This window comes from Pelecanus crispus, chromosome 1 (assembly GCF_030463565.1).
Source record: "Pelecanus crispus isolate bPelCri1 chromosome 1, bPelCri1.pri, whole genome shotgun sequence".
Lineage (NCBI taxonomy): Eukaryota > Metazoa > Chordata > Aves > Pelecaniformes > Pelecanidae > Pelecanus > Pelecanus crispus.
In genome coordinates, this window is record NC_134643.1 from 66,487,179 (window position 1) to 66,501,746 (window position 14,568).

The 14,568-nt window shown below is 41.7% G+C and overlaps 1 protein-coding gene across 1 annotated transcript in view; it reads left to right on the forward strand.

Annotated features, from left to right (window-relative positions):
• Positions 1 to 14,568, forward strand: part of DGKI (diacylglycerol kinase iota) — a 137,094-nt gene that overhangs the window by 113,565 nt on the left and 8,961 nt on the right. Inside the window, exons 26-27 of the mRNA XM_075705529.1 lie at positions 9,464 to 9,501; positions 11,639 to 11,759. Of these exons, the coding sequence (XP_075561644.1) occupies positions 9,464 to 9,501; positions 11,639 to 11,759 (159 nt within the window). The remainder of the gene's footprint in view (positions 1 to 9,463; positions 9,502 to 11,638; positions 11,760 to 14,568) is intronic.

The window sequence follows — 14,568 nt, forward strand, 5'->3', positions numbered from 1 at the left end:
CACCCACCGAAGACTCTGGCCAGCGAATAAATGCTTGAACTGACTTTCAGATTATGTAGTCCTACTGTGAAGCCCTAACTAGTTGAGGAAGTGTTACTTAGATATTGCCAGGCAAAGGCACTGCAGCCAGCCTTGCAGTGGCAAAAAAACTGAAGGGAGTGTGGTAGGAGTGCCTGTGATAGTAATGGTCCACCAAGTCAGGGCAGGGGGAGGAACAATGTGGCCCACAGTGTTCCTTTTTTTGCTATCCTTTTTATTTTTAAATAAAAAATAAATCATTGCTTAATTATTTTACCTAGAATTCTCTTCCTGCCAAAGTAATGCCACTCTATTGATAAAGTGGCTGCATTAGTCAGCCAAAGTCTTCCCTGCCTTGTGTTCTCGCTTGATCAGAGACATTTTCCTCCACCACATTGCTCCTGAAAATGACATTAATTGTTCCTGTCTTGGCTTAAAAATAAAAATGGTGGAAGGGAAAAGGAAAGAAAATAAGTGACGATGTCTGCCAGATGGTACTTAGTTTATCTGCAACTGTTCTTTGGGGTTTTGGACCATTTACAAAGGAAGTCCTTTTTTTTTTACGGTCATCCCTAGCTTTTGTAAATCTGAGTTAAACGGTCTTGCATGAAAAGTTCGGCATTAGGGTCTGAATACTTCCACTCCTAACTATCAACTGCACTCTCAGCTCAGCACCAGTGCCACATGACCAATTCAGGGTGGACTCTAATTGGCATCAAAGTACCTTTAAACTAGTCTGACATTGCAAATGGGACCTTAAAGGCAGCTTGAGTGTAATTTACATCTGCTTGAAAGCCTCTTTATCCTTCCAGAGTTGCATGAAGGGACTTCTGTGTAAGTGAGAATTTAGCCTTTCTTTCCCTCCAGCCTGTATGGTTATTTTTACTTTTTTTTTCCCCCCCTCTAAACAGTGGTTTGATGCTGTGTGTTGTTTGAATCTAAAAGTCTTAAAAGGAAAAGGTTTGTAATGCATATTTATAACCACCTGAGTAATGGATGATTTTTTGCAAGTTAAAATTTTTGTCTTATTCCCAAGTTAGGCAAACAGATGCAGTCAAAACTGTGTCAGTTCTCTCTTTTGAATCCGCACAGGATGCGGTGCTTTTGTAACTAAAGGACAACCCACAAATGTTTAGAAGGCTTTTCTATCTCTTTGTGCAATCCTAGAAATAGATGTTATTGAGGTATGACTTATTCAGAGGGCCAGCATGCTTCAAAAATGTCTCTCAAACCACAGGAGAATGTGTGCTTATGCACATGTTTTCCCGTACAGATGGATTAGCTTGAGATGCTGTGTGAAGGCCTTCATAATATTCCCCTTGCTGAATAGTCATCAGACTGTGTCTGGCTGCTGTGCAGCTGATGTGCTTTTGAGCTTTTGGTTGCAGCAGGTTGCCGCACTGTCGGTTTTCTTGGTCTCTTGGGAGCATTTTGAGCTCTCAGGCTCTTTATTTGGTTTTCTCTCATGGAAGTAGTGCCTCACAGTGCTGCTGTTGTGAGCTACCTAGACTGGTGCGATTGCTCTCGGATTCCCTAAGAAGCCTAAGCCTTTCCCAAAGCTGAAATCCTGTGGGGAAATCTTGTTTACCACCTGTTTCTTTAGGATAGTGGGTAGTGGCAGCAAACAAATACATTTGGGAAAAATTTTAAAGATCAATGACTCTTTGCTTTAGCCAGCACAATAGATACTATGTTCTAGGCAGGAAGCCTCTAAACGGCATGTATTTTTTGCTGTCGTATTTGCATCGTGGTTTGTATACAGTCTTTGGGCTGAGGCAGAACTCCTCTAGCAAGTCCAGGAACCATTCCCACGCCAGACAGCTCCTTCACATGTAGACCACCAGCATCTTCTTTCTCATGGCTGATGTTAGATTAGAAAGAGATGTTGCTGACATATAGGGCTAGACTTTCTAAAATGACTAGTGAGAGACTTTTTTTCTTTTTAAGCTATAATTGGTGTTTCTAAGTTGATGTCTCTTCAGGCTTACAGGCAATCAAGTTCCCCATCAAAATGCCCCTTGTTTAGTTATAATGCAGCCTTTTTCTTGAGCACAGAAATGTGAAACTGGTTCTCCTGGTCTGTTAGCCATCTTTTTGCTGAAGAAGTTAAATTTTGATTACTTAGCACCAAAGTTTAAAAATTGAGCAAAACCATTCTTCTGTTTGGTGCAAGAGTTTTTTTTCTTCTACTATATGTCAGCTTTAGTTCAATGTGGAGGTAAAAATCAGCATAAAAAGAAAACAAGGTGGAGGTTAACACCTGACGCAGATACACGCAAGAGTCTTACTGTCAAACAGCACTACTAAGCCTTGTGTTCAGGCAGATTCCCCAGCAGTACATGGGCTATTTTTACAGGGTATTCTCATGCAAGTGGAAGTTTTTTGCCTGAACACAGCTTTTCCTGTGCACAGCTGTAAGGAAAAATTCAGTCCTGATGGTTATGATAGGACCAAATGTTTGTGGCCTTATCTTGGCATGTTGTGCACCGTTATAATAACAGGCTCCAAAGGGTGTGTGCGTCCCTTATAGGGGCTTGGTGCAGCTTTTTTGGCCCAACCAGTTAGCCTATATTCAGGGACCTTTGCCCCATTCTGTCAGGAGGAAAATTTGATTGTAGCAGTCAGGCAAGTGTTTGATGTAAAGTCCTTTTTCAGTCGAACACAGAAGAAGCGATTTCCTTGTGCAGAAGTTCAAGCAAGTCTTCAGAGAGGACATTTTGCTTTTGCTGCTTTTATTTTTGCTAGCCTTTTGCCTCTCTCATACCCATGCAAAGCTTAACCATTTGTTTCTGGGTTTTTGCCAACATCTAGGAGACCCCTCAACCCACAAGGCTTAACTTCCATTTACTTTTTTTCTATGGTCTTCAATAGTTGCTTCCAGTACTTGCAGCTGCATAAAATACATGAAGAAACATTTAATTGCTCCTTCCACTCATCTTAGCTTCAAAGAGAATTGTTTAAGCATCATCAGCTTTGGTGAGACTTGAGATTGTCTGTAGATCAAAGACCTGTGAGTTCACCACAGTCATTCCAACAAAGTGTTATTAATTTTGTAATTTAATTTCTCAGTTATGTAGACAGTTTGGCATACATATTTTTAAGTTTTGTGGTTTGGGTTTTTTTTTTTGTAGATTTAAAAGCAGGTTAAATATTGGGAAGAGGTAAAAGGGTTTGTGAACACTCAAATGTAGAGACTTGCAACCTTTCTTCACTGTGGATCCCTGAAACTTTTCTATGGGACTGTCAGACTCTTCAGAAATGTCAAGTGTGTGTGCTGCTCTATATCTTAGATGCTTGTTTTTCATAGTTGTCTTGGAGGGGAAGTAGACCACAAAACAATTCCCCATGGTGCTTTCCACCCCTTTCATCTGTAGGCCAAGGTTGAAGATCATGGCTAGAGTAGAGAAAAGTCAGTTCTGTATATTTCTGGGTAAGTTATGTTACTGTCAGTTTTTCATATTAGATTTGATCTTTACTAGATTGTACAAAGCTATTACAAGCAAATTGTTGTTTACAGAGAAAAGAATGTATTTCTGAATGATAATCTATATGGACTTCACACTCACTTGAGACCGTAGCTTTTTGAGTGATTGAAATAGAAGTTGTTATTGATTCCTATAAAACTAGTGGGAAATTAGGAACAAGGGCTTGTTTTCTTATAATTTCTGTAATGCTGATCTTTAACAGCTCAGAAGACTCCAGCTGTGTAAAAGCGCTCTTATAGTCAGGGTCAGCTTTTAACTTCTCAACGTGTAAAACAGTAATTACTTTAAATTTCTGACTCTATGAATTACACAAAGTCTACAACAGTAATAAAGAGCTGGAAATGTTCTGGAAGCTAACGATAGGCCAAGGTAAATCTAATAACTCTCAAGAAATTTCATGATGTCACCTTCTGCTGCAGTTTCTTCTTCATTATCAGCTCAGCAAGGTTTGAGCGAGGAAGTATTTCATCAGTTGTTCCTTAAGAGTTCCCTTGAGCAAATCTGGCAGGAGATGGTAGTGGACACTGAGGCTCAAATTCTGGGGCCCCACACCAAAGCTCTAATGTCTCATATTTTTTATTAGCTGCCTCTAACCAGGAAGAAACATCCAGCACTGAAATGCAGATGGCACATCAATTTGAAGTGCTGAATTGGTGCGTTAGCTGTGTCTTAGAAAGGGCTGGACAGTTTTGCAGGCACTGCCTGATAAATGAGGTTTCTACAAGGTCCTGATCACTTCACATCATCAGCTGTCTTACTGTGTCTTTTGAAAGAGCTAAAGATTTTATGGGCCCGATTTCTGTTAGAGTTATGGTAGTTGAATTCTGCTGTAATTTCCTGTGTGCTTAAATGTTGTCATACACTGATCAGATGCATTGTTAGCCTGGTATTTTTTAACCGGTGGTAAGATGTGTTATTGCAAATAATACTTTGCTCTCACACTGCATTTCGTTCATAGTTCTCAAACTGGCTGCATTTTAATTATGGATGTGACAACTCCTTTGTGTGGTACTTATCCTTTAAAACATAATTTTAAATAATTCTGCTCCCTCCAGGGACAGTTATTAGACCCTCACTAAAGAATTGCCCAGAGATGGTGAAAGCTTCAAAATAGCTACACATTGTTATCACATTTATTTATTCTCTGTGGCTTAGTTTGTATACAGCAGTGGGTGCAAATATGGCATGGAAAGGGTCAGGTCACATGTGCCAATCTGACCAGTAAAATCTGGAAGATGTTTATGGTTTATGAATGACTTTTTCTCACTTAAAAAGATGCATTATTCTTGTACCACTGACAGTGGCAGACTGCAGAAGTGTACTGTTCTTTGAGATTCTTTCCAGTGAAAGCCAACTCCTCTCACTAACTCACTAACGATTATTCAACTAACTTACTAAATATCCTCCATGTCAACCTGCTTCAAACAAAGAACCTTGTGGTCCTGAGATACTACCTACAAGGGTTTATGAGAATTTTTCTCCCCATGTTCTTTCTGAAAGCGTTTTAGCAGCAAAATTCTGGCATGATGGTAGCCTGGTGCTGAGCCCTGCGTATGTCCTTGGTGTTAAACTGATCAGCAGCTTTGGGATCAAGAGGGAATTTTCCTGCAGGGCAGATGAGAAGGGGTAGTTGTTGGTTGAGGTTTTCCTTACTTGCAATGCTTCTCAGAATTTTCCTTGCTTTTGGAGTGAGTGGGATGGTGTCAATGTTTTCTGCCCCTCTCCTGCTGTTTTCTTTTGATGTGTTGCAGTCATGGGTGTGTCTTTGTTAGCCCTCACACTTATGAGGCGTTCTCATGCTGCACCTGTGTGTTATACAAAGAGCTCCCACAATTTCTCAGAGCATGAGTGTTGCCTGGTCCCAGGAGTATCATACCTTGGAAACCTTTAAAAGGAGGACCGCCCCATTTTGGTTGTCCTTCTCACAGGTGATCAGACATGTCTCCTGGCATCCTGCCACTCTGACTGATCCCCTCTCTGTCTTACTTTGGCTCTTAATTTAGGTTTTGCAAGTTGGAGGTCATTTTCCCTAGAACTTACGTAGTCTGTGGAGGGAGATGCGCAACAGGAACTATTGCAGGGACGCCAGGTTGCTTTCTATGGACGGTTATGTTCTCTTCTGACTGTCCAGGCAGCCCTGTGAGACCTCCTAGACATCTTGCCACCTCTGAAGTTACTGGGTACTAATACCTCACTCCTTCATTATCTGTTTCCCAGTGTTTAATGACTGATTTTGCAGCACTGTTTTAATGCTGCTGACTTCACATGCAGAACCAGAGAGCAATTGTGATTTAGTAGGTTAATTTTATGGCTGGGAAACAAAAATGTTTATTGTAACTCAGTGACTTTAACACATATTTTTAGAATATGAAATAAAAATAGCTGTTTCCAGTAGAAACAGTGGGCACTAACATAGAAATAGAGTGACACATGCCACAGGAAAGGTGTTGTTTTTGGCATGGGTGGATGTACTAGTAGGTGTTTTTCCTGTGTCTCAAGCTGCACTAGCTTGCAGCATTACCAGAATTCAATTAGCAGCCTTTTTAACATGTTTTTTTTTCTGTTAGTGCATTATCTGCTTGTAGCTGTTCAATATTTAGTTTAGAAGGCAAGTGTGTGGGGTTTTTTTGTTTGTTTGCTTTGGGGTGGTTTGGGGGATTTTTTTGTTTCGTTGGTTTTGGGTTTGGGTTTTTTTGGGTTTTTTTTTTTTAAATGAGGTTTCTTTTGTAAGTTGGCCCACAGGGGCGGTTAGAACCTAGTCTCAAAATTCACCCAGTGGGAACTAAAAGTTGCTAGTCTCTAGCAGCTGTTACATACATAGTCTGCATTTCTGGCTGTCCATATCCTATCAGGTAATTGTTTATGTCAAGGTCCATCACCCTGGGCAGTGATTGACACATGTGCTGGCAGTTTCAGCAGAGAGGTTAGTGATGGAGCAGGGATGGAGCAGGGGCTGTCCGCAGGGGTGTACTGATAGAGAGGGTTGAGCTTTGCTGAGAAGGCAGCCTGGGGAGTCTGCCACCGTGGCAGACTGAGTGCTGCCTCGTTATATGGACAGAGCACTTCAGCCTCCAGTCTTGTCAAGCTGTCACCTTTCATCAGCAATAAATCTGCTGGCTAAATAAATGAAAAAGGTAATAAAACATTTTTATTAGTCATGACAAATGCTTGTCTTAGGAGAAGTTGAGAAAATAATGACTTGATTTAAATATTTATTAAATCAAGTAATTTTTGAGGCATCTTTAAGACCTGAAGGTATTTTATGATATGATAAAACAATTGCATAATTCATGTTATATATTACACCAGTTGTGCAGTGTTGCTCAGAAGAAATAAAACCATTCTCACTTTAATGTTTTTAATTTGAAGCTAGCCTGGTGTTGCATGTTAACAGCATTTTTGTCCAATTTGTCAGTCTGCTCTCTCTTGTCAATGCCATCTGCTTGCTTGTTTTACCACCTCTTTAACAACCAGGTGATTTTTGCCATCTTCACCCTCCTCCTCAATATGCCCAGCAGTCCCATTTGGGTTTATGGGGTTAGTGTGCTAAGCAATATTCATATGTTTATGTAAATGTGTTCCCTACTCTAAAGAACCTTTCTCCATTTCTAGTTCAATAGCTTCTAAGTCTTCCAGCATCCTGGCTTACAGCACTGAATTATTTTACTGTAGTCTAATCTGCTTGTTATGCCAGCTGGTTTTGTTGATCTGTAATGTATTCATTTATGCAATAGGTTCTACTCTAGCAAAGCACTTAATTTTAAGTGTGCAGGTAGACTTGGTGAAAAGAATGTGATTAGCTCAAAGCTCAGCACCTGCCTAAATGTTTTGCTGGATTGGAGGCTTAGGAAAGAGAGGAAAAAATTGGTCTAATTATGTTGAACCTGTTTTAGAGCTGCTTTATCCTAATAGCCTTATCACCAGACCAACCTCTGGTTACGGATGCTCAATGTAGAAGATTTCTCACAGCTTGCCAGGCTTTTCTTTTCACTTCATAATTTTCTAGATCTCTCTCCTGGCTTTTCTGAACTATAATCTTAAGCATGGTTTGCATACGAAAATGTATCTCTGCCTCTTAGGAAGTAACTTCAGGGAAGCCATGTCTTAAAATACTGGATGTAGAAGGCAATGAAGAGCTGGTGGCACCAGTTCATTTGATTTTCATGTGTGTGAGGAGAGCAAAATATTTCTACAAGTCCAGACTGCAGTAGCCCACAGAATAAATGTGGCAGTGAGACCAGATGGGCAAAAAAGGGGGAAAAAGATAAAATGCATGAAAAAAGGGTTAAATTCTGCTCTGCTTTTAATTTGGGCTTGGCCAGTATTAGAAGTATTGGGGAAAAAAAGGACGTAAACCACTGAAAATGAAATCTCAAGAAAAGATGTACATGTGTTTTTCCAGTTCTAGCTCTTACCTGCTGGTGTTTGTCTTTTTTTCCATTCCTCAAATCTGGGTGCCCTCGCTCCCACAGATGCCAGGGGGATTTGCAGGACTTATTTTAACTCATGGTTACTTTAAAACTGCCCTAAATCCAATGTTACAAGAATTGCTGCTACTGCTTTCCCAAGTCAGAACTTAGCTGGACTGGGTTTTTGCTTTTCCCGCTACTGTGTGGCCAGGGCAAGAGGCATTGTTGAGACCCCAAAACCATGCACAACCCCAGGTGTTTTCAAAGGAAGGGGCATTTGTTGGGTTGTCTTTGCACGCCCTTCCTCTTCTGCAGTGTTTAGCTTGGATGTGTTATCATTTCTGAAGCCGTAACAAGCTCCTCATGGATCTCACACTGTGCAGTTTCCTGTGTGTTATTTTTCAGAGGCAAGGCTATACTATGGTTTTCTTTCCCCTTGTTCCTCCCTATGTGAGCTTTTGGCGTCTTTATCAAGGATGGCACTTGAGCAAATGCTTAACTTGATTGCGCTGCCTAGACTTGAAGACAGAGATGGGCTTAGGCACTCTTGAAAAAATATGAACTGAGGCAGATGTTTAATGCTTTCTAAGATGCAAACCAAGTAAGTGCTTTCTCAGAAAGATTATTCATAATTGTTTTTTACTGTATATATCATGACAGGGAGAAGGAGGAAAAAAAGGAGGAAATAGCCACATAGAAGTAGGTTTGTAACAACTTCTGATGTTTGTGGTTACTTGCCACCACAGTGTTTTTAGCTGAATGCAGCCTATAAGGCTGTAAGGCAATACCGAGTCCCAGGCTTTTGCCTTCCTTCTTTTTAATGGGTATGGGGCAGACAGTAGTGGGTAGTGAGCAGCTCCCAGCTCTGTGCACAGCTCTGTCCTGCCTCGCTGTGAGCCTTTGTTCATTTTGCCTCTCTTTGTCTCTCTTTCCTTCTGTGTCTGTTTAAATTACAAAGGCTAAAAAGGTGGGGACTGGCTCCTGCTCTGTGTTTGACCTTGCCTGCGAAAGCCGGGGGACTTGCTGCCCACTGGCATGTAAAAATGTTTTTGTAATATAAATAATTATTAAGAAATTTCTATTTTGCCACCTAATCATCTGCAACTTGAGACTCTCAATGTACTTGAGACTGACTGACCACTCCACCATCAGTATGAATAAAGTCTGAGAGGTCTGAGGATGCTTGCAGGTTCTCTGTGTTTGACGTTGACATCTTCAGTGACGGCTCAGGTGCCAGAGACTTGGGCCCACCCTGTGAACACTGTTGAAAGGTCCCTGAAGTGTCTCAAGGCAAAAATTCAGATAGAAGCACGCAGTTCCTGGGCAGCATTGGAAACGATGGTTTGACGTCCCTACAGCTTTCATGCCATATTGGCAGTCTTCCATCTGCCTGCCAGTGCAAGGTTCGCATTGGGTTTGATAGCATATGAGAATACAAGTGGATTGAGGCATTGGTTTTAACTTGCACATACTGTGAGCTGTGTTCTCAGCTGTGAGGCTATATGCATAATGCTTTCTGCCTAACATTAGTTTTCTGTTTGTCTTTCGCAGCACTTTTACAGGCAGTCATAGCTGGTGATCTGCTGAAGGTAAGTACAGAGCACTGAGTGTCCACTTTTTCACAGCTTTTTGCAGGACTGATATACTGTAAATTTTATCACACCTCTGCTCAAAACATAGACTGCTGTAGGGACTGCTGGCAAGTGCCATTTTGCCATTTTACAGCCTTTCCAGGAAACCCTGAATATTAGGGGAACACATCAGTCAGGCGAGATGTGAAATTCGAGTGAATAGGATCTGGTGTTAGACAGCACCTTTCATCCCAGGATTCATAGCACACTGCACAGAGCAATGTGTCAGTTGCTAATGGGGAAATTACTATACTGGCAAATGCAACTCTGAACAGCAGGGTAGTTCTGACACACAGCCTTACACAGTAAAGGATATTTTATGACATTGAGGTTGGTGGCCAAGCCCCTAGAGTTGCTAGAGACTTCTTAACTTCTACCTAGGCAACCACCAGACCAGGTAGAACAAACCTCAGCTTGTTGTTTTATCATCTGATGGATGTCTCAAAACATGTAGTGTCTTGGTATTGTTAGTTATTAGGAGGAAAAGGCACCCATGCAAAAATGTTTTGTGCCCAAAGTCTGAAGTTCCATGTCTGACAGTTATTCAGGCTGTGTTTTTCAGTAGCCAAGTCAGGGTTTGAAAACATGCCCTCGAATTTGTATGAGGACTGTGATTAATGATTGCAATTTTATCTGCAAGAAGTCAGCTTGGAGCCATTTGTAAAAATGACAGTACTGTTAGGCCAACTCTTTGCCTGCAGGTGCCCCTCTTTTACACCTCCGCCCCTGCGCTTGTGGCTGCAGCATCTAGGGAGCAGTCCTTCAACCAGCAGTCATAAAAATATTGTCCCCTTTCCGCTTCTTGAAAACTTTTCACCTGAGTTTGCTTTGACAGGGAGACTTCTTGCCCTTCTGTCGTGGTTTAGCCCCAGCCAGCAACTAAGCACCACGTAGCCGCTCACTCACTCCCCCTGCCCCGGTGGGATGGGGGAGAGAATCAGAGGAGTAAGAGTGAGAAACACTCCTGGGTTGAGATAAGAACAGTTTAATAGCTGAAATAAAGTAAAATAGTAATGCTAATAGTAACAGTATAATAATGATAATAATAATAATGATACACGAAGCAAGTGATGCACAATGCAATTGCTCACCACCCGCTGACCGATACCCAGACAGTTCCCGAGCAGCAATCGCTGCTCCCCGGCCAACCCCCCCCAGTTTCTATACTGAGCATGACATCATATGGTATGGAATAGCCCTTTGGTCAGTTTGGATCAACTATTCTGGCTGTGCCCCCTCCCAGTTTCTTGTGCACCTGGCAGAGCATGGGAAGCTGAAAAGTCCTTGACTAGCATAAGCAGTACTTAGCAACAACTAAACCATCAGTGTGTTATCAGCATTCTTCTCCTACTAAATCCAAACACAGCACTATGCCTGCTACTAGGAAGAAAATTAACTCTATCCCAACCAAAACCAGGACACCTTCTTCAGACGTACTGCATCATAAATGATGCCCAATGTCACAATCCTCTCCCTCTTTTCTGCAGTGACCTGCACTGCAGGCCCCCCCACCCCCTGCCGAGTTTGCAGCATTTCTGAGACCTGGCCAGTTGCTGTTTCCTGCCCATTCTTACCCCGCGTAGTCCTTCCCCCTCCGCCAGCCCTGGGCAAGGGGCAGAGGGTGAGAAGGGAGATCTGGGGCAGCTGAACCCCACCTCACTGAGGATTTTTGAGTTGGAGTTTTCTGGTTTAGTCAGAAAGTGTTTGTCTCCTGTGCTGAGGAAAGATTGGAACTTTCAGTAGAGAAGCCAGAATTTTCTATCAAATACATATATTTTAAAATATCTCAACAGCTTCACCAGAAGTGGTTTGCAAGCATTGCTAGCAAGCAATAATTCATCGCTAGTAGAGTAGCAATGTCTCGTTGTTTAGGAAATACAAACTGCTCTTCTTAACCCATGTAATTGCCAATACTTCTAGTTTCAGGTATTTTTTCATTGGAGCATAAAAGCTGGCTTTAAAGTAATATTTTATTTCATTTTATTCCATTTTTGTACTGACATTCTATGAAAATTAGTAAATAATTTGCCTGCATATTTGTTCTTCTGCCCCTCCCATCTTATCTTTCTGTGTGTGGTTTTTCTTTTTTCCCCAGTTCATAGAATGCTGTAAAAAAGGAGCCAATTTGTTAATTCAAGGACCTGATCACTGCTCCTTGTTGCACCATGCTGCCAAGACTGGGCATGGCGAGATTGTGAAATACATCCTGGAGCATGGTGAGTCACAGTGGGCAAAGCCACAGAGAGCTGTACTTCAGCAAGGGTCAGTCAGGTAAACCCACACCATGCAGCTGGAAGTGCCCTCACTCATCTGTGGTCACCTTCAGCAAAATGTCCACCTGCAGCATGTGTGAGCAGGAGGCTAGGAATGCAGTAGCAATGACAGTGATGGTTCCAGATAAAAGGAAAGTCTGGAAACAAAAATAAAGATGGCTTTTGAGGAGGGTGGGTGTTTTCACAGTTGCATCAGCTGTGGGGCTGTGAAGAAGCAGTGTGATGCTCTAGTTAGAACCTCTGGCATAGGAATCCTCTGAACTAATTTGTTTTTCAGTTAGAGCATATGTTGTAGAAAGCATCTAATCTCTATCAAAACATTTACAGCGATGGAGAGCCCATCCAACCATTGGTATTATTTCAGTATTTAATAACACACTGGTTAGGAATCTGTGCATTTATTTCTAGACTGGATTTGCCTAGCTTCCCTTCCAACCTTCCAATATTATGTCTCTGTTAGATTCAAGACCACAACATAACAAAAATTTATGATCTCCATTTTATGTTTATATTTATAGGCTGTGATCATGCCATTTCCCTTTTTTCCTTTTGACTCTTTTTGTCAGTAACAGGATTGCAGGCATGCTTACACAGGCTATGCAGCAATTTGTGTGTGTACGTACTTTTGAGGCAGTCACATTTAGAGGTTTCTTCCTGTTGAACGATCGTAATGTTCACTGGTTGCTGGAAAGTGGTACGGTTTTACTATCACTGCTCTGCATGCAGAGCTAAAGTCCCAGTGATCAGCCTCCTGCACTGTAGGAAATGTTTTCTAGTCCTTTAAACATTCTTGTAACTCTTCTCTGATCCCTCTTCAAAATATCAATGGCTATTTTGACTTCTGGATGTCAAAATCAACTATATTATTTCAGTAGCAGTGTAGCACTAAACACAGAGGCTGCCTCTGGTAATGGGAATAATTGTTACCTAATACTTGAAAGTTACTGCAGAAATTTTACAGAGAGAAGAAAAAGCACAACTAATAGGAAAGGAAGAGGCAATAATCCATCAGTTAACATTTGTGTTAATTGGGGTGGGATTCAGCTCAAGCTTGACTCCTAAGTTTAGGTGTTTACATGTAGTTTGTCATGTAATCTATGGGTCTAAGTTCCTGTACTGTCAATAGAGATCCATGACTCAATTAATTTCCTCCTGTATGACAGAGATACTAGAGGAGATCTGTCCTCTTTCAGTGGCAGATGGAAGTGAGGAGGGCATCTTTAACAGCAGCAGACTTCTAGCATGACTAGCTCAAGGGAAACCCTAGTCAAAGTAGTCATTGCAGCCCAGCGAGTGATTCAGCTGACAGTTACCTGTGCGCTTCATTCATTTAGCTAAACATAACTATCTAATGTCATTTGCCCTTGGATATCCAGGACATCTGCATGGGTCTACAGGGTAACATACAAGGCCTGTAGGAGACCCATACTGGGCTGGCAGCTGGAGCCCAAGCAAGTATCATTCTAAAGGCAACCCAAGACCTGCCCATAGGCATATTGAATGACACAAAATACCTGTGTTTGGGCAACTGAACTGTGCCCCAGATACCTGACTGAGGGGGTCTGAGTGGCTACTTTACTCTTTTATGTGTAGATACCTACACATGGGAAGCTAAGTGTAGTTGGCCTTATATCCAAATATTGGCTAGTTTTCTCCCCAGTTGTAACAAGTCTTACCAGTGCTAACTCTACCTCCTATTTAACTTCTCTGGATTATCTCATTAAGTCACATTGCATATACGTGTCTCTGAATTCTGTAGACAGACGTAATTTCACTTAATTTTCTTACTGCCTCTGATCTCCTCTCACAGTGCACATGACCTGTGCAAATTCACTGTCATGGCTGCCTCTCCAGGATTTTTCTTAGGCATGTATACCTTCATGTCCTCACAGTCTGACCCAGTTACCGTTCCTTTGGTGAAGGTTTAAAACAAGGTCATTTAAGCTGGTAAGGATGTGAGCAGGAAATCCATGGGAATTTTTGAAGTGACTAGAGAAATGTGCGGGATTACGGACTGTTAGACAAAGACAAACCAGAAGGTTGAGCAAATGTCAGCTCAGTTCCTCTCTCCCCACTTTATCCCCAAGGATGGCAGGAAACTTTCGCAGCTTTCCAGACTTATGTCCTCTGGGCTTCTCCAAATGCATTGTTTGTTTAACATCCTCTGGGGATCAGAGAGTGCACGGGACAATGCTTTAATAGGGGCCTCCTCTCTTCTCCCACCATGCAATTAATGAAACTCATTTCTACCCTGGGCACTTCTCAGTCACAAATGAGCTCTCTTGCTGAATCATCATCATCATAATGTCCTTGTTTTTCTGTTGCATTCTCTGGCATCTGGCATCTTCTCAACATTAATTAGTGTATAAGACCCAATCCAATGGTACTAATATCTGAGGCTTTCCCTGTATCTAGCTTCTCATTTCTGCAGATATCCATGCTTGATAAAAATGGGTCTTAACCCTGTTCTAGCAATTACCTCTGCCCAGCCATACTTCCTCTGTAGTTTGTCTGCTTCCTATACACGACTGGAGATAGTTAATATTAATAAGAGTTCCACTGCAAAATACCCTCCAGCACACAGTACATACAGAAAACCTTTTATTAATCGCACAAGGAAAATCTTCTGAATATCTTTAAAAAACAACAACAAAACAAGACAAAACCCACCATAGCAGGAATTTTAACCGCCTGGTGTGAAACTAGTGGGGTGAATTGAACGTGATACAGGAGTGGGGAATCCCCCCCTGCC